The following is a 20,000-nucleotide window of genomic DNA, read 5'->3' as shown; positions in this document are numbered from 1 at the left end:
CAGAATTAGTTTTTTTGAGAAAGTAAAAATGCAGAAAAATTTACTGTAAGGGGTAGGTTTAGGTGTAGGGTTGGTGTGTGTATGTGTGTGTGTGTGTGTGTGTGTGTGTGTGTGATAAATACATTGTGTTTCAAGTGACCTGTAAACAAGCACCTGTTCTCTGCTGATCTTCATTCATCCTGTTATGACCAGTAATACTGTACTCGCTGAATGTGGTGATTGTGGTTACTGTGACTATTGTGATGAATGTGATTTCGATGATTGTGATGAATGTGGTTATTGTGAATATGATCATTTTTATGAATGTGATTATTGTGATTTTTATGATTGTGGTTGTGATTATTGTGATGAATGTGATTACTGTGACAATTTTGATGAATGTGATTATTGTGATTTTGATGATTGTGGTTGTGATGATTGTGATTATTGATGAATGTGACGATTTTGATTATTTTTATAAATGTGATTATTGTGATGATTGTGGTTGTGATGAATGTGATTATTGTGATTGTTGACGAATGTGATGATTTTGATTATTGTGATTATTTTGATGAAGTGATTGTTGTGGTGATTTTGATGATTGTAATGAATGTGATTATTGTGATTTTGATGAATGTGATGATTTTGATGATTGTGATTATTTTTTATAAAGGTGATTATTGTGATGATTGTGGTTGTGATGAATGTGATTATTGTGATTTTTGACGAATGTGATGATTTTGATTATTTTGATGAAAGTGATTTGTGATGATTTTGATGATTGTGATGAATGTGATGATTGTGATTATTTTGATGAATGTGATGATTATGATTATTGTGATGATTTTGATGATTGTGATGATTTTGATGAATGTGATTATTGTGATTTTGATGAATGTGGTTGTGATGAATGTGATGATTGTGACTATTGGGATGAATGTGATTATTGTGATTTTGATGATTGTGATTATTGTGATCATTTTGATGAATGTGATTATTGTGATGATTTTGGTTGTGATTATTGTGATTTTGATTATTGTGATGATTTTGATGAATGTGATAATTGTGATGATTTTGATGAATGTGATGATTGTGGTTATTGTGACTATTGTGATGAATGTGATTATTGTGATTTTGATGATTGTTGTCAGTGTGGATCAGGCTCACAGTCTCAGGGAGGTTCAAGCCATGAAGCGTTTGAGTCCACATCCCAACATCCTCCAGCTTCACGAACTCATTTAGTGAGTATTTATTAACAACTCAGGTCTGAACAAGCAAGAGAATATTAACAGCGCTGAACTGATCACAGACTCTGCTTTACAGCGAGAAAGACTCGGGAACGCTGTCGCTCATCTGTGAGCTCATGGAGATGAACATATACGAGTTCATTAAAGGTACGGTGCGTTTGCTGTTTAACATCAGTCACACAGAGGTAAACGTGTCTGTGTTCCTCCTCCAGGCCGTCAGTGTCCTCTAGCGGAGAGTAAAGTCAAGCACTACATGTTCCAGCTGTGCCGCTCTCTGGATCACATGCACAGGTGAACACACACACACACACACACACACTTCCTGTGAACCGCACTGACGCTTCTGTTCATTCTGAACCACAGCCACGGCATATTCCACAGAGACGTGAAGCCGGAGAACATCCTGATCAAGGTAAGGCTGTCCATGTGATTTTACAGCTGAATCATCATATGTGACCCTGCACCACGAAAGCAGTCATAAGGGTGATTTTATGAAATTGAGAAGTATACATCATCTGAAAGCTGCATAAATTATCTTTCCATTGATGTATGGTTTGTTAGGATAGGACAATATTTGTCTGAGATACAACTATTTGAAAATCTGGAATCTGAGGGAGCAAAAAAATCTAAATATTGAGAAAATCTCCTTTAAAGTTGTTCAAATGAAGTTCTTAGCAATGCATATTACTAATCAAAAATGAAGTTTTGATATATTTACGGTAGGACATTTACAAAATATCTTCATGGAACATGATCTTAATATCCTAATGATTTTTGGCATAAAAGAGAAATGTATAATTTTGATCCATACAATGTATTGTTGTCTATTGCTACAAATACACCTGTGCTACTCATGACTGCTTTTGTGCTCCAGGGACACAAATGTTGATGAAAGTAAGCGTGCACACACAGGATCAGTGAATGAGTCGCTCTCGCTGTCGCTCACAGAACGATGTGCTGAAGCTGGCAGACTTCGGCTCCTGCAGGAGCATCTTCTCCAGACCTCCTCACACCGAGTACATCTCCACACGCTGGTACCGAGCGCCCGAGTGCCTGCTGACCGACGGACACTACTCGCAGAAGATGGACGTGTGGAGCGCCGGATGCGTCTTCTTCGAAATCCTCAGGTGCTTCCACCGTGCTTTCAGCCGTTCTGTGGTCATTTCTTGATTCTAATTACTGGTTTCCGTGTCTTCTAGTCTGAGCCCTTTATTCCCCGGCCGAAACGAGTTAGACCAGGTCAACAAGATCCACGAGCTTCTGGGCACGCCGGACATCACGCTGCTGCAGAAGTTCAAACAGTGAGAACAAACCATATTTCATCCCTCTGGGCTGGAGAGAGAACAGAGACCTAACAAACTAAGAGCACAAACGCAGTCACATACAGACACAGAACAGAGTCATAAACACCATCAGTTCATAAAGTTTACCTTAAATAGAGATTATAAACATCTGAGGACAGTTGTTCAACAGTAATCTGATCGGACTCTGGCCATCGGATTGGATCAAATCTTGAAAATGGGTTGTTCAAAAGAAAAAAAGGATTCTGAATTCAGATTAGATCTTGGTTTTGATCTGGATTAAATCCTCAATTTGTGTTGTTCAAAACGTTTTAGTAAGATTGGGATATTTTTGATCCAAAAAAACTGCATTATTCTGATCCAAGCAGAAGAGTGGATTTCAGGAACAAAAATGTAATAAAACTTTAAAACTGGTCCAAAAAATACAACATTTGTAACATAATATATCCCCAAACAGCTGTCAATATCAAAGAAAAATATATTTAATTTCTTTTTTTTTTTTAAATCACTGATTGTAAACTACATTGGCACAATCATCAGAGATGGACCAGTCAGTAGTTATTTGTGTAAATGCAATGCAAAACATAGGCATTTTTTCCCATCATCATGTCCCTTTAGGGGCTCCGTAGAGCACTAGTAATCCAGATTTGGAAATCTGAAAAAGTGTGTATCTGGATCATGATGATCCAATCCAATTTAGCTGTGATAAACCGGCACAGAAGTAAGATAAATGATAGCAAAACATGGGATTTCCAAACCAGATCATTCTGATCCAGATTAAACTGTTTAAACAACTGGCCCCTGATGAGATGAGGACTGGACCCGGAAACATCACGACTTTTATAAAGTGTATAATAAAGCATAGTTGTAGAGTATAGCATTTAGAAGCCAAGGCCATTATCAAATTAACAGAACACTTGATTTCCCATCAAGGAGTTTCACTTTTAGCTAAAACAGTTTAAAACTAAGCTGCTTAGAATTGTTGTGCAACAAAAGGACGGTATGCTAGAGCGGTTGGGATATCACGCTCATGTGACTCTGTTTGTGTTGAAGGTCTCGTGCGATGCGCTTCGATTTCCCTCCTCGCAAGGGCTGTGGGATCTCCCAGCTGATTCCTCACTGCTCTGCAGCGGCTCTGTCTCTGCTGCACCAGATGTTGACCTACGACCCCGAGGAGCGCATCAGCGCCCGTGCAGCGCTGCAGCACCCCTGCTTCAGAGACCTGCGGTACGAACACCACTGAAACAGAAGCATTCAAGCCTTCAGAAGTGCAGAAAACAGCTTCACTCAGGCATTGCTTGCTCGTGAAAACATTTGACCTCTGAATGCATTTCTCAGTGATGCAGCTGTCTTTATGAACACATGATCAGCCTGATATCACTTTCAGAATAAACGCACAATGGCTTCTTCACTAACCGTGAGATGCTGATGGGTTTCAGTTAAATCACAAACGACTGAGTGAACTCTCAGAGCACAGAATCCGCTGGATCAGTCTGTACGTGTTGTTTGAGATGAGAGTCCAGCAGCGCTTTAGCTCGTTGTGTGGTGTGTTTTCTGCAGGATGGCCGAGAGGAAAGCAGCGATCGGAGCCGTCGAGGGAGAATCCAGCGGGATTCCTGCATCCGTGGATCAGCTGTGGCGCATCGCACGGCAGGGAAGACGTCAGGTACCGCTTCACAGGAGAATTTAAACTGAACGTTTTAAAAATGCCAAATAAAATTATTAATAAAGCACTAATCATGCTTTTTGAGGAAGAAAAATTCAATATGCAATAATCCAGTCTGTGATGTCAGGGAACGAGCTGAAGCTGAACCAACACATCCCATAAGACACCAATCACATAAACGTACAACATTAGCATCATTGCAGAAGCTTCGTTTGCACAAAATGACAAATGGACCGGTGAACTTGAGTACATACACTGATGTTGTGAATGCGCTTCTGCATTACAGTGAGCAAAAACAGACAATGATGAACAAAACATCAAGAATGCTCAATATTGTGCTTCTTTCAGGAGAGCATTTGTGTTGTTAACTTCGATTAATACATCAAACATTAATCAGTTTCAGTTTCAGTACTTTCTCGTCATCTAAAGAACATGTTAAACATTGTTACATATTGTTTTCCCAGGTTAAAAAAGTACACTTCCATAATGCACTTAAAGTGCTCTGACACCATTCATTGTGCTGACTCTTATATTCTCCTCTGCAGCATCTCAAGCACACCGGCGACCCGCTCAGCCGACGAAACGCCTCGCATTTCCCTCTGGAGCTACCAAAACTCAACGTGGTGGTGCCGACTCCAAAAGTCCCTTACCCTGTGTCCAGCTTCCCCACGCTGAGCGTCTCACACCGCGGCTCTCTGCCTGCCATCACCAAAAAGTGCCACTCGCGTCTGACCAAAGTAATCACACCCCTACACCAGTGCTTTCATCTGATCTAGAGCCTGCTGTCTGTAACCTGTCCTCTCAACCTCTTCTCTTCTGATTTGAAAAGCCCAAAGAAGAGCCACGCCATTTCAAGAGCTACTTCATGCCTCCGCTGGAGCGCAACCCAGACAAGTACTGATGAATACCGATGAGTACTGACGAGTACTGACGAGTACTGATGCCACCGAACCGCATCCGAGTCTGTGCACAGCAGCACACGCTCCGTTCCTTATGCTGGTTTGAACAGTCAACAGACTAAAAGAGTCAACATTTCACATTACAAAATAAAAGTTTTTTGCACTCACAGAAACATGCCGTTTTCAAAGCAGTACGATACGCATCGTCCCAAATCATCTGACATAACTGCATTTTATTTCTTTCAGATTGTTGAAAGCAGATTCTATAAAAATGGATGTAATGTAGAATGAAAGTCTGCTGCTTTCTATCATTTATCCCAAACCAGACAAACGAATCTCTCGAAACCAGACGATCTCCCGGCAGAGACAGCAAGTGCCATTCCTTCCTTTAAGATCTCTGTGCCGCTTGTTCCTGGTGTTATTACACATTTTATATTTGCACAGAAGTTTCACGATTATTATTATAAGCAGCATCGCTGGTTTGCTATTATTGGGAGCCACTGTGACTTTCCACAAGTGGACTTTATAGTCTTCAATAAAGGGGTTTGACTTTACACTCATTGCAGACTGCCATGTTTTGACATTTGCCTTGCTTTTGATTGATCTCTAACGGTAATCATCGTTACTGAACACTGGTGCACATTTAGCAGATCTGTAATCATCCACTTGATTTTTACATAATTTTTTACAGATTTTACATTAATTCATTTATGACATGAAATTTGGCACAAAATCTTCCTTTACATTAGTTTTTCTGCACTTTTTTTCCCCCAATTATATCAATCAGCTTAAATAAAAACTAGTGCTGCCAAACGATTAAACGCATCCAAAAAAAGTTGTTCACATAATGTGAACTGTGTATATTTTTTATGTATATATATATATATGTATATATATATATATATATATATATATATATATATATATACACACACATACAGTGGTGTGAAAAAGTGTTGGCCCCCTTCCTGATTTTTTATTTTATTGCATATTTGTCACACTTTAATGTTTCAAATCATCAAACAAATTTAAATATTAATCAAAGATAACACAACTAAACACAACATGCAGTTTTTAAATGAAGGGGTTTTTTTATGAAGGGAAAACAAAATCCAAACCCAAAAAAAAAAAAAAAAAAGTGCTTGACAACTCATTCAAAAGGTCACAAAAGACCCCACAACAACATCTAAAGAACTGCAGGCCTCACTTGCCTCAGTTAAGGTCAGTGTTCATGACTCCACCATAAGAAAGAGACGGGGCAAAAATGGCCTGCATGCCAGAGTTCCAAGACCAAAACCGCTGCTGAGCAAAAAGTACATAAAGGCTCGCCTCAGTTTTGCCAGAAAACATCTTGATGATCCGCAAGACTTTTGGGAAAATACTCTGTGGACTGACGAGACAAAAGTTGAACTTTTTGGAAGGTGTGTGTCCCATTACATCTGGCGTAAAAGTAACACAGCATTTCAGAAAAAGAACATCATAGCAACAGTAAAATATGGTGGTGGTAGTGTGATGGTCTGGGGCTGTTTTGCTGCTTCAGGACCTGGAAGACTTGCTGTGATAAATGAACCATGAATTCAGCTGTCTACCAAAAAATCCTGAAGGACAATGTCCGGCCATCTGTTGGTGACCTCAAGCTGAAGAGAAGTTAGGTTCTGCAGCAGGACAATGATCCAAAACACACCAGCAAATCCACCTCTGAATGGCTGAAGAAAAACTAAATGAAGACTTTGGAGTGGCCTAGTCAAAGTCCTGACCTGAATCCTATTGAGATGCTGTGGCATGACCTTAAAAAGGCGGTTCATGCTCGAAAACCCTCCAATGTGGCTGAATTACAACAATTCTGCCAAGATGAGTGGGCCAAAACTCCTCCACAGCGCTGTAACAGACTCATTGTAAGTTATCGCAAACGCTTGATTGCAGTTGTTGCTGCTAAGGGTGGCCCAACCAGTTGTTAGGTTTAGGGGGCAAGCACTTTTTCACACAGGGCCATGTGGGTTTGGATTTAGTTTTCCCTTCATAATAAAACCCCTTCATTTAAAAACTGCATGTTATGTTTACTTGTGTTATCTTTGATTAATATTTAAATTTGTTTGATGATCTGAAACATTAAAGTGAGACAAATATGCAATAAAATAAAAAATCAGGAAGGGGGCCAACACTTTTTCACACCACTGTATATACACACACACACACACAAATATGTTAAGTTTATATATTAAATATATTTATATATGATATAATTTATATGAATATACATACATACACGTAAATATTTTCAACATATGCTGTTTGTGTGCATGTTTATTTTGGATGCGATTAATCGTTTGACAGCACTAATAAAAACAAAACAGGGTGGTCAAATAAACTAATTTCCAAAGGTTATGAATGTTGGCTGATGTACAGTAAGTGAAGTAAATCAGCTCGTAAGTGTATTTTCTTATCTCAGTGTTTAGCGAATTTGCCGTTGCTAGGAAACGCTTATTTTGTTTACTGTGTTGTGAGTTGCTGAAATGGCGTTTGGTCTCGTACTGTATCGTGTATCTTGTCAGTGTCTGCACTTGCTTGGCCATTTTTAGTTGATAAACAGGAAAGTGGGTCCAGCTGAATTGAAATGATCATTTGTTGGATTGGTATAAAAAAGGTTATTATACCGCGGCAGTCGTGTGAAGCCCATCGACGCTACCGTGCGACTCCACCGGGCAGGGATAGAAGTATCGCGTTTTATTTGAGGTTTTTTCATTTATATGTTTATTATTTAAATGTTATATGCATGTGTCAATTTTATTTAATTTCTTTATTTTCTTAAATATGTGGATATATAGTATTTATAGAGTTGTAACTTTTAGTTTTAGTTACTTTTTCTTATTTGTAAGTCGCTTTGGACAAAAGCCTCTGCTAAATTACAAAAGTAAGTAAAGTAAGTAAGTACAGTAGAACAGAATCCCCCAAAACAGGACAAGAAGTGTTATTCAGTCACACTGGAGCAGCATAAAAAGGCACACAGGCCGTAATAACAGCAGCAGCTCGGCACTAGTTTGTGTTCCAGCTGGTTAAAGTCTAACTAGTACACAGAACACACACACACACAACACACACACACACACACACAACACACACACACGAGACCAAACATCCATGGACTTTTTTTTTTAATGAAGAACAAAATGTGAAATGCAAAATGTTAACCACATGAATCAATAATATGAGCACTTGCTCATCCTCATCTCTCCCGGTTAGTGTGTGTTTCATCAACAATGATTGGCAGTCACAAGAAAAAGGAACGTTAAACGTTTAATAGCGTCACACGGTGAGATTCTACCGATCCGCCGAGTCGCTCTAGTGGCTTGTTTTAGTAGTACATAGAATAAGTTTGCATTTGGTAAGCAAAATATGAACTCTTCCGTAAGGTTTGTTTTCTCTGCGTCTGTTAGACTTCATGAGTCGACATACAGTCCTATATCAAAATACATCTGGGTGACTTTTGTACAAGAGACAAGAAAACTAAAACAGAAACCTGCATATTTAAGATCATTTTTAATATTATGTCTATTTTTCTGCTTTAGAAATGTCACTATTTCCTGTAATGATGACAAACGTAAACTAGAGTTACTGATCATTTGCTTTCGCCCCAATAAATCACTGAGTTACAATATTATACATATAATACAAAGCAGATTTTTATCTGAAACAATATTAAAATAAATGCTCAATAGATACAAAGTTTGAATCATAATTCTCCACATTATACCGGTCTGTGAGTCCTCGCACACAAATGTAAAGCCATTCTCTTCTAATAAACTATTAAGTGCAAACTAATTTTCTTTAAAAAACTATGATTGCAGCATCCAGCTTTTCAGATTCAGATTTCAAGACAGAGGATATTAAAGCCAAGTGCACCAAGGCCTTCCCCAAACATCTATTTCTTTCTTTTTTGTCTTTTTGATTCTTTAAAGTAGTTACCAAAAAAAAAAAAAACTCTAAACAAAAAATTAAATAAAATCAGTGCAAAGTTTTCAACAACTGGGCTGGAATATGTTCCATATGAAAGAGGCAGAAATTAAAAGCGTATTAAAAGGATCTGGGATGGAAGCGAGTCTCGAGCGGTTTGGACCACCAGGTCTTTCTCAGCAAAAAGAGTTCAAGCCGACTGCTTTTCCACCCTGGATTAAATGATTCCCACACCTTAGGCAAGCTTGAAATACACAGGAGAAGAAAAAAAAAATCATACAGTGAGATGCATTTGAGAGTGAAAACAACAAAACAATTCAAATAAATACTCTGGGAGAACAGAAGCAATGGAAGGAACCCTGCGGATGCACAGATTCTGCACGATCTCTGCGAACACGGGCCTCCAGAACGACAGAAAGAGGAAAAACACGGCGTTCTGAGCGGCGTGATGCACATCTCATAGCAGCAGAAATATCCTGGCTATACTACTGTTCCACTGGGAGAGTTGGCTTGGTTTTGGGATGACAACAACCCCTGGAAAAAAGGAAGAAAAGATATTTGAACGAAGCCAATCATACAGATCACAGTCATAATCAAGTAGTTAAAGACTAGGGTTGGGAATCGAAAATCAATTCCAATTCCAGAATCGGGTACTTGTTGTATTTCTTCGTGACCTGATGAAACTTAACAATTTGCAAAACTAACAGAATGTATAGTTGATATCAAAAACTGGATGACTAGCAAATTCTTACTAGGTGTTAATTATTGGACCAAAAACTTTTCAGTTGGGAACCTAGGTGTACTTTTTTATAGCAATCTTTCCTTTGAAAAACATGTTTCTAGCATTTTTCCATCTTAAAAATATATCTAAATTACGACCTATGCTCTCAATGTCAAATGCAGAAACATTAATTCATGCGTTCATGACCTCGAGGTTAGATTATAGTAATGCTTTATTGGGTGGTTGCTCTGCACGTTTAATAAACTCCAGCTGGTTCTAAATGCAGCAGCTAGAGTTCTTACTAGAACCAGGAAGTATGACCATATTAGCCCAGTTCTGTCAACACTGCACTGGCTCCCTATTAAACATCGGATAGATCTTAAGATCTTGTTAATTACCTATAAAGCCCTGAATGGTTTGGCACCTCAGTACTTGAGTGAGCTCTTATCACATTATAGTCCTCCACGTCTGCTATGTTCTCAAAACTCTGGCTGTTTGATAATACCTAGAATATCATAATCAACTGCAGACGGCAGATCGTTCTCCTATTTAGCTCCCAAACTCTGGAACAATCTACCTAACACTGTTCTGGAAGCAGACATCCTCTGTCAGTTTAAATCTAGATTAAAGACCATCTCTTTAACCTGGTTTACACATAACACACTATAGCATTTCTATAATTCAAATCTGTTAAAGGATTGTTAGGCTGCATTAATTAGGTCAACCGGAACCAGGAACACTTCCCAAAACACCTGATGTACTCGTTACATCGTTAGAAGAATGGCATCTACGCTAATATTAGTCTGTTTGTTTCTTATTCCGAGGTGACCGTAGCCACCCAGATCCAGACTGTATCCAGATCAGATGGTGGATCAGCACCTAGAGATGACCTCTACAGCAGGACACCTAGATGAGCCCCAGAGACTGACCCCCAGTGAAGACCCTGTCTCCAAGACGGCCATCAGGACAAGACCACAGGAACCAGATGAGTCCTCTGCACAATCTGACTCTGCTTTAGCCTAGATTTAAACTGCTGGTCTATTCTGGCCAGAGGAGAATGACACTATTTCTCCGTCTAAATACTGTAAAGCTGATATAAAGCCACCCAGCTCTATATCAAGCCGATGTAAAGTTGCTTTGACACAATTTGCATTGTTAAAAGTGCTATACAAATAATACTGACTTGACATGTAAAATTAAAATTTCAATTCCTGTGTGTGCATCTTTTTTTTAGGTGGTGAAAAGGGCTGTTAAATATGTATTTGTCTTTGAATCATTCAAGAGATTCATTTAAAAACACTGATTCATCCAGTAATGAATCAATCTTGAGTGAGTCATTGAATCATTCCATTCAGAAATTCCATGTGATTTTGTTTAGTTGTCTAATGTTTCTTCAGAATTGTGAGAACTACAACCTCCATTTAAAAAAATTAAAACAGAGTCTCAATTTATCCAGAATCATGCAGCTCTGTTCTACACACAAACAGCTCTGTTCTACACACAAACAGCTCTGTTCTACACACAAACAGCTCTGTTCTACACACAAACAGCTCTTAATCGGGTCCAGTTTTTCTGTAGCCGGATGATTTTTGCTCATGGTGTTCATTTTTGTTGTTTGATATCTAAATGTTTTTTTTTTAACCACATTGTAATTGGAATCGATAAGAATCTGAATTGGAATCGAATTCAAATGATACCCAACCCTATTAAAGACCTAGCGATACGGTCTCGTAGCGCTCAACACATAGCGTTCACCATGAAAACAAGCTCTGCACCAAAGCCTCAACTCAACAAGAGACTCCGCTAGAATCATACATATACTCTCAAAACTCTCAGCGTCTGGTTTGAAGCGTTCTAAAGTGAATGTCTATGGTGTCACTACGCTATCGCTTCCCATTTCAGAGGGACATCTGGATCCTAATATTGATCCTAATACCGGGGCCGCTTGCATTAGCTGCTTAGACTAGTCTCTTAGCTAGTCTAGATTTCTTCAAGACTGGTTATAACTTTTAAAGTCAGTTGTAAAAAGGTAGATTGGTGCAGTTTGAATCAGAAAAGTAAGACTGATTTGCCCAACTCTACCAGTCTATGCTTCTTTAGACACTTTCCAGCTCCTGTAAAACCAGCTGTAATGCTTTCTCAAAGTTTTTTTGTTACATGTTATCTGTCTTGCATTTTCTACTCTTGATGTCTGTTTGTTTATGCTATTCATTTTCTATGTTGTTTACTCAATTTTACGCTGTCTCTGCTGTATCGTGACATGCAACTGCAATAATTAGTGTTTCTGGACTGGGCAGATGTCTACAGTCCACTGCGTTACTGCTTCTGTAATGTGGGAATGCTGCTATATAAATCTAATATTTACAGCACCAGCAACAGTGTGTGAAAACCTTGTGAAGACTTACAGAAAACGCTTGACCTCTGTCGTTGCCAACAAAGGGTATATAACAAAGTATTGAGATTAACTTTTGTTTTTGACCAAATACTTATTTTCCACCATAATTTGCAAATAAATTCTTTAAAAATCCTACAATGTGATTTCCTGGATTCCCCCCCCCCCCCCCCCCCCCTCCCCCCTCTCATCTTTTTAAGCGGGAGAACTTGCACAATTGGTGGCTGAATAAATACTGTTTTGCCCAACTGTACCTCGTGGCTAACTGCCAAACTAGTTCTTAACATGGTGGCTATTTTATGCCGCTGAAGTTCCTAACCCTGGTCCCGTGGATCCTTTAATGCAACGCTGACGGAGAAATGCTCTCAGTAGTATCGGGCGATATGCTTAATTGTTATATCGTCAACCTGTGAGATCGCCGATACATGATATTATCCAGCTAATCTACTTACTTAGCCTGACTGCCGGAAAGCGAACCAACTCCAGTGCAAGTCTAAAAGCAGCCTAATGTTTTTCTGAATTTGTATTTAACATGATCATTTAATAGAAACATTGTAAGTTACTAATTATAATGATTACATTTCCTCAGTAATTCAAACAGCAGCTACAGAAAACAAGCACAGGACATCTACATTACCAAAGTAGATTTGATGTGGTTTAAAAAACACTCCCGTTATAATCAGTGAAGCTGCCTATGCTGTATGAGGAATACATCTCTTATACTTACATCGCACGCACATCTGCACTTTGCTGTTTACGATGAGAGAAATCACGAGAGAGCTCAAACAGAACTCCGGTGTCTCAGCGATGACTCATCTGAACGCCTCTGATTGGCCACTGCGTTCATAAACTCAACGGAATCGTGTGTGATTGGTTATAACACGCAACACTGTAAAAAGGCGTAAAAAGAAATATGATGGAACAAATAATCCCTAATGTTAATTAGGTAGTATTTGTAGCCTGATAATAATAATAATGGTCTTGCTATGGTCAGTGGCATCAGCCACAGGCGATCTCTCTGACTATCATCTATCAGCACAACCCTAGCTCTCAGCGACCCTCGACCGACCGTGAATGCGGAGGAAGTCGGCCGAGAGCAGAAAGGAACTCCCCATTAGGGATGGGCGATATCTTATCGTTTGCGATATAGCGGTAGAAATTCTCCCCGTGATAATAACGATAAAGTCTAGTTGTTGACACATTTGTGTGTGTGACCTCGTGGAAGGCAGACGAGAAACTGAGGAGGAGTGTATCGCTGAACGAGGAGCTTCTTCTATAATATGGATCTGGTTTGGTCAGGACTGTACAGTGCACAAACAATCAGTCTGAGCCTTGAATAAATGTAGCACAGTTTGGCATGTGTATAAGCCTGTTGTCCAAGATATCATTTATTGACATTTATCTCCAAATTAACTTAACATCAGTCAAGTGTTTGAAATAACTTTGTGATCAGACGTGGTTTCATATCACAGAATGAGGGAGAAATCATACTATTTTATAGTATTATATACAGTGATAAAGACTGTCGATTAGCATTACATTATAAATATACTTATCCTTATAAAAATACCCAAGGGATTGCTTGAAAAACACAGATAAACCATATATTGCCACAATCGTATGTTCACTGTCTTCAAGTTTCCAAAATTTCTCTACCTGCATTTTATTCAGTGATAACTGGATACTTTTGTCCATATAATGGATTTCCTGGAGGGTTGTCAGTGCTTTTACTTCTGCGATGCATGTGTAGTTTCTGCACAAGAGCGCCCTCCGGCTTCCAGGATGAATTAAACAGTCATTACATTACGTGTGTATTCAGTAATGCTCACAACACCAAGGGAAAAATAGGAAAGATAATACTTTTTTCTCTCTCTCTCTCTCTATATATATATATATATATATATATATATATATATCTCTTGGAGGATGCATAAGATTCCCTGAATTATCGCCACTGATATCGTTATCACAATAAATACCAGAAATTATTAGGGATGTAACGATGAACCGCGAGCCGGTCAAAAATCAATTCAAATCTGTGACGATTCAAATCGGTTGAGATGACAAACACGTCGCGATACAATTAGAGTAGGAGTTTATATGACTGTATCTCTGAGGGGAACTGATTGTCTTTAGAGAAGTTTACGTGGTATTTTCTTTTCATCTTGCCTTGGAACAATGCATATTAAAGCAGTGTTCATAAGAGCAGCTTTGTTTACGGCAGGAAACATTGTATCATTGCTGTTCATAAGCGCTTTGTTTACAGCGGTAACCAAGGAAACACTGTATCATTGCTGTTCATAAGCGCTTTGTTTACAGCGGTAACCAAGGAAACACTATCATTGCTGTTCATAAGCGCTTTGTTTACAGCGGTAACCAAGGAAACACTGTATCATTGCTGTTCATAAGTGCTTTGTTTACAGCGGTAACCAAGGAAACACTATCATTGCTGTTCATAAGCGCTTTGTTTACAGCGGTAACCAAGGAAACACTGTATCATTGCTGTTCATAAGCGCTTTGTTTACAGCGGTAACCAAGGAAACACTATCATTGCTGTTCATAAGCGCTTTGTTTACAGCGGTAACCAAGGAAACACCATCATTGCTGTTCATAAGCGCTTTGTTTACAGCGGTAACCAAGGAAACACTGTATCATTGCTGTTCATAAGCGCCACCTGCTGGCAGAGAGTGAATCTGCGTCTCATTCAGCTCCGTTTCCTTCAGATGTGTTTTATGTAGTATAGTTTCACAAAACTGAAGTCAGACCATTCTGTTTTGCTTCAAATTTAGAAATGATACAGTCTAATTTAGATAAAAAAACTGCATCATGATTAAAATGCAGTGTTTGCCTCTCATTTTAAATGGAAAGAGCACAGACAAAGCCTTAGTTTGTTTATAAGAAGATATTTCTTTTATTTGTTACTTGCTAATTTTTTTTTTTTTTTTTTTTTTCAATTTAGTTTTGTTATAACCCTAACCCTCTCATTTACTGTATAATGTTTTTAATCTAATTTTGTTAAAAAAAAAAAATTGTGAGAAAATTGAATCGTGAGTTGAGTGAATCGTTACATCCCTAGAAATGATTGTGATATATTTTAAACCCCATATCGCCCGTCTTAACTCACCACTTTGCCGGGTCTCGCCCACGTGCAAATAAATCCCTCCTGACACGCGGTGACTATACAGTCCTCTAGAAAGATGAGCACGGTGAGTCTCTCGTGCGCGATCTTTTTACAGATGAGCGGCTCGAGCAGCGGCACGTCCTCCATGCGCGGGCACAGCTGCGTGCCCAGAGTCTTGGCCGGGTCCGTTTTGGTTTTGGCCAGCAGGTTGAGCTTGTCGCTGCTCTTGCTGCTGATGTGGCCCATGCTGTGGTTGCGCTTGTGGTCTTTGTCGGGGTGCCGCTCTTTGCGGTCGTGCAGCGAGAGCGTGGCGAACTTGCTGACGCCGGTGGCGATGGGGTTGTCCGAGGCGGCACTCTTGCTGTTAGCGGCGGAGTGCGGGAGGCTGTTGGAGCGCGGCAGCGGCGCCGGGAGCGAGCTGGAGCCCTCGCTGCTGCTGGCGTTCATCACGTTAGTGTGCGTCCGCGTCCGGGACAGCGGCAGGTGCGGGAACAGAATGTCCTCCGTCAGGTCCCACAGGCACAGCTGAGTGTCCTGCCCCACAGAGCCAAAGCGGTAGGTCACGCTGACTGGCCGGCTGTCTGTGGAGTTGCGCTTGGACAGCCGAGACTGTGTGCTGTTGGCTCGCTCACGGCCCGAGTGCATCTGGTCCTGGAAGTCCTCGTCGCTGCCGCTGAACTCCATGGGCTCGCTCTCCTCCACGCTGGTGGTGTAGTGGTCGAACGCCACCACACTCACCCAGGACTTGTGTCCGTGTCCGCGGGCGATCACACGACAGTCTGCGAAGGACCAGACGGTCACCAGGTCGTCCTCGCCGCCGGCCACGATGTACTTCCCATCGGGGCTCCAGCAGACGCAGAGCAGGCCGCCGAAGTAGCTCTTCATGGTACCGTGGAGCTCCACCGCGTCGAAGTTGAAGACGCGCAGGAATCCGTCCTGACTCACGCAGGCCAGGAACTTTCCGTCGGGCGAGAAGGAGAACTCGTTGAGCGCGCCCTCACCCACCGTCCACTTCAGCAGCGGGTTGCGCGTGGACTTGCTCTTGCAGGTGTGGACGGCGTAGCTCTCGCCCTGCTTCAGCAGCTGGTAGTGAGGCGCCGTGGTGCCGCAGGTGTGCTCCACATTATACAGGTACAGGCTCCCGCTGGAGTGACCCACGAGGAACAGGCTCTCGGAGCCCGGGACCCACTTCACACACGTGACCCGAGACTTATCTATCAGTCTCTGAGCGGTTCAGGAGAAAACACAAGACAGAGAAGACATGGGTTAGTTAGAGCGGATGATTATCATCAATGTGTCCAAATTTGCAAATTTAACTTATGCGCAAAATATTGCATAAAACATTAGCGAATAATCATCCAACGAGTCAAAGAGAACACAATCATCACTTCCTGAAACACTGGCACAATGCATCACTAAGAACAGTAGTTGAAGCCACTGAATATAATAATGTTCATATCTGATGAATGACTTGCGTCTCAGAGCGAGCAGATAAACACAATAAATACTGTCACTGCTTTCTGAGGCGGATGCTGATGTTTGGGAACGCAGTCGTTTAACACAATTATACAGAAATACTACTGATTTCCATCTCCCATTATTTGCATTAACCCTTTTTTGCACAAATCAAAAACCACCTCAAGCGAACATTAAAACGTTTCTGCAAATTAAGGGATTTTGGTGTTTCCATCACTTGTTTCTGATGAGATACTTCAGAATGAGCATAAAAACAGGGTGATGGAAACATAGCTAGAGGCACTGCTTTCAGTTACATCAATTGTATTACATTAAATGTATTAAAGGAGTAATGGAATATAATTACAGCACTTTTTATGATTAAGCTATAGCGGTTGTGCATTTATACTAAGTGTATTCAGACTACTGTTTTAGTTATATTTGTATCATGGTACTGATGTGCTATATGTGTGGTTTTAACCGTGTTTATCAAGAACTAGATGTATGCTACTGTGGAAGCACAATGGTTAATAAAAAAAACTTGACAGATATTACTGATTTTGATAATGAACAAATTTGCATCTGCATCCTAACTCAAGCTACTAGTACTAACAAATTTCTAAAAGACAAAAGTAATTAATATTATCAGGCAACACAAACCTATTTCATAATTTGAAACAATATCACTCATTAGAACATGCAGAAACTAAGAAATTAATTTTTCTATTAAGATTAAGTAAATTTAACGGTCTGATTTCTACAACTTTCATTGTGGAGCAAAAAACTGGCTTTAAACTTGAAAGAAATACAAATTTAACATTTATTGTGATAATTATCGATATTCACTTATATGAACAAAAATTGCGATAATTGTTTTGACCATATCACCCAGCAGAAAGTACTTCTGAAAGTAATTATAATACACTATAGTTTTAATAAACTGTATGAAGGAATATTACGCAATTTCTGTCAGATAGGACCTGATCAACTTCATTGGATAATAAACTTGCATTAAATCATAAAACAAAATCCAGAACAATTAAAACAGACACAAAATGTCTGGAATTTGTTTTTTTTAACTTTCCTAGGGCCATCCTTTTGGATTATTAAACCTGAATTAAACCATTAAAACTGAAATCCAGGAAAACAGGAAACACAGAATCTGGGAACAATTCAAACTGAATTTGTGGAACACGTAAAAACAGTCTATTTCCCAGAGCCCTACGACACTCACTTCTTCATTGAAGAGTTTGCTGGTCTCCTTCTTGATGGGGTCGATGAGCTGCACCTGTCCGGCGGAGAAGCCCACCAGCAGAGACACGCTCTCCGCCGTCGCCGTCAGGTGATTGAAGTCGTGGCACGTGGGCTGCGTTCCCTTGTAGATCCTCTTGTCTATGGGCTTGCTCAGATCAGCGGCCTGCAGAGAACACAGAGAGATGAACACCTGCAGCGCTGCCACACACTCACACACACACACACACACACACTTGTTTTTGTGAATGGTAGGGACTCTCCATAGGTGTAATGGTTTTATAATATACAAACTGTATTTTCTATCACCTACACCTAAACTTACCCCTCACAGGAAACTTTCTGCATTTCTACTTTCTCAAAAAAAACTCACTCTGTGTGATTTATAAGTGTTTTGAAAAGTGGGGACACGAGGCAATGTCCTCATAAACCACCTTCTCCTTGTAATACCTGTCATACCTGTGTCATTATACACATTTATGTCCTAGGGCCCTATAATTTCCGCGATGCAGAAAACGCAGACAGAATCACGGAATCCAGTCATTAAAACAGAATTAACAGTTTAACACCGAATGTCACGGAATTTGTCAAAGTTTGGATGAATTAATCAAAAGTAGGTCATTACACTTAAATCAAATCGTGATATGGACTAGTATCTGTAAATATTAAGCTGCAGAAGTGGATTTAAATCTGAATCCTGCATGTTCTGCGTGTCTCTGTATGAATGGAGACGTGGTTTCGTTTACTAACGTGATTTCAGCGTCTGCCGTCTCAATGAGGAGATAAACACGTGAACAGCATCTCCAGAACTGATCTGAGACACACTTTATCAGCATTTTACCATTTCATTTGAGTAAAACTAGCGTCATATTATATACACACAACTTTAAAGGTCTTCACGGCAACCCGTCAAAATAAAGGTTCGGTTTAACTTAAAGACATTGTGCCAGAAATAGGCTATATTACTATTATTTAGCAGACTGTACGTAATACTACTACTACCGTTAAAAAATAATACAACTTTATTTAAGAAATAATCTAAATATTTTAATAGTAAATCCCCTTTATTTGCCAAAAATGTTAATGTTTAACTTTCATTAATTAAAATCTAAATTAAATCAATGTTTTATGCTTTCATCTGATAACCAGTAAAAGTTAAATACACAACAGAATTTCTGAAGGGAAAATATTTCATACGGCTACTGTAAGAATAAACGAACATAGTTAATTAGACATGCTAAAACACAGAATTTGGTAACAAAACAAGGTGAGAAAAAAATAAAACATTTCATACGGCCCTAAACATTCACTTTTAATAAATTAATGTTAAATTGTATAAGTTTCATGATTTTAATTAATTAGACATGCTTTTTGATTAATACTATTTAATTTGACCATTAAAAAGGAGTCCAGAAAAATTCAAACTGAAAAAATGTAATAAAAACGGAAATAAAAATATAAAACATAGGGCCCTAGTGTCCTCATGTCACACACACACACACACACACACACACAGTTATCTGAACACAAACTCTGTTGATATGGGTTATTGATCCTCAGCTCAGGTTCGAGTCTAATCACTGAAACCAGCAGCTAACAGCTGACACCTGATCAGTCACATTTTACAGTTCTTAAAACTATTGCTCCATTTCTCAAAACTCTACACATAAAACCACAAAACGTCACTCACATCTTGCAAAAGCAAACACTTCTTTCAAAACTATTTTCTCTCTTCTAAATTACAGTAACTGTACACGCCAAACTAAATAGTACAGCAGTGTTCTGATGTGTTTGGCTTGTTGAGAGCGCAGTGGAGTGACACAGAAGAGTATTGACAGATGTGTGTAATATAGAGAACTGTGTTTAGAGTTTTGCCAAAACCAGCATCAAAACATCCTTAAACACACCAATCACAGAATAGAATGATATAGCTGTGAATCTACTAATGCAGATCAACTGATGAAAAACACTGCAGCAACCACTAATGATCACTTATGAACCACTGACCTGTACAAAA

General features: G+C 39.5%; 2 protein-coding genes across 5 annotated transcripts in view; one reads left to right on the top strand and one right to left on the bottom strand.

Moving 5' to 3' along the window:
* LOC306886397 (MAPK/MAK/MRK overlapping kinase-like) overlaps positions 1-5,651 on the top strand; it is a 9,157-nt gene extending 3,506 nt beyond the window's left edge. For both annotated transcript variants that reach the window (XM_079443467.1, XM_079443468.1), the window contains exons 3-12: positions 1,131-1,220; positions 1,303-1,373; positions 1,439-1,517; positions 1,590-1,638; positions 2,175-2,353; positions 2,426-2,527; positions 3,581-3,754; positions 4,088-4,193; positions 4,739-4,930; positions 5,023-5,651. In XM_079443467.1, the coding sequence (XP_079299593.1) occupies positions 1,131-1,220; positions 1,303-1,373; positions 1,439-1,517; positions 1,590-1,638; positions 2,175-2,353; positions 2,426-2,527; positions 3,581-3,754; positions 4,088-4,193; positions 4,739-4,930; positions 5,023-5,094 (1,114 nt within the window). In that variant the 3' untranslated portion in view covers positions 5,095-5,651. The remainder of the gene's footprint in view (positions 1-1,130; positions 1,221-1,302; positions 1,374-1,438; positions 1,518-1,589; positions 1,639-2,174; positions 2,354-2,425; positions 2,528-3,580; positions 3,755-4,087; positions 4,194-4,738; positions 4,931-5,022) is intronic.
* A 2,577-nt stretch (positions 5,652-8,228) lies between these two features.
* LOC306886393 (WD repeat-containing protein 20) overlaps positions 8,229-20,000 on the bottom strand; it is a 12,490-nt gene continuing 718 nt past the window's right edge. For 2 of the 3 annotated variants that reach the window (XM_079443458.1, XM_079443459.1), the window contains exons 2-4: positions 17,967-18,149; positions 15,281-16,501; positions 8,229-9,577 (exon numbers count right to left, since the gene is read on the bottom strand). In XM_079443458.1, coding sequence (XP_079299584.1) covers positions 9,524-9,577; positions 15,281-16,501; positions 17,967-18,149 — 1,458 coding nt within the window. In that variant the 3' untranslated portion in view covers positions 8,229-9,523. Of the gene's footprint in view, positions 9,578-15,280; positions 16,502-17,966; positions 18,150-20,000 lie in introns of those variants that run through there. The other variant, XR_013785625.1, reaches the window with a different exon arrangement.

The sequence above is a fragment of the Barbus barbus genome (genome assembly GCF_936440315.1).
Source record: "Barbus barbus genome assembly, chromosome: 20".
Classification (NCBI taxonomy): Eukaryota; Metazoa; Chordata; class Actinopteri; order Cypriniformes; family Cyprinidae; genus Barbus; species Barbus barbus.
The sequence above is the reverse complement of the archived record's forward strand: the minus strand, read 5'-3'. Positions and strand labels throughout refer to the sequence as shown.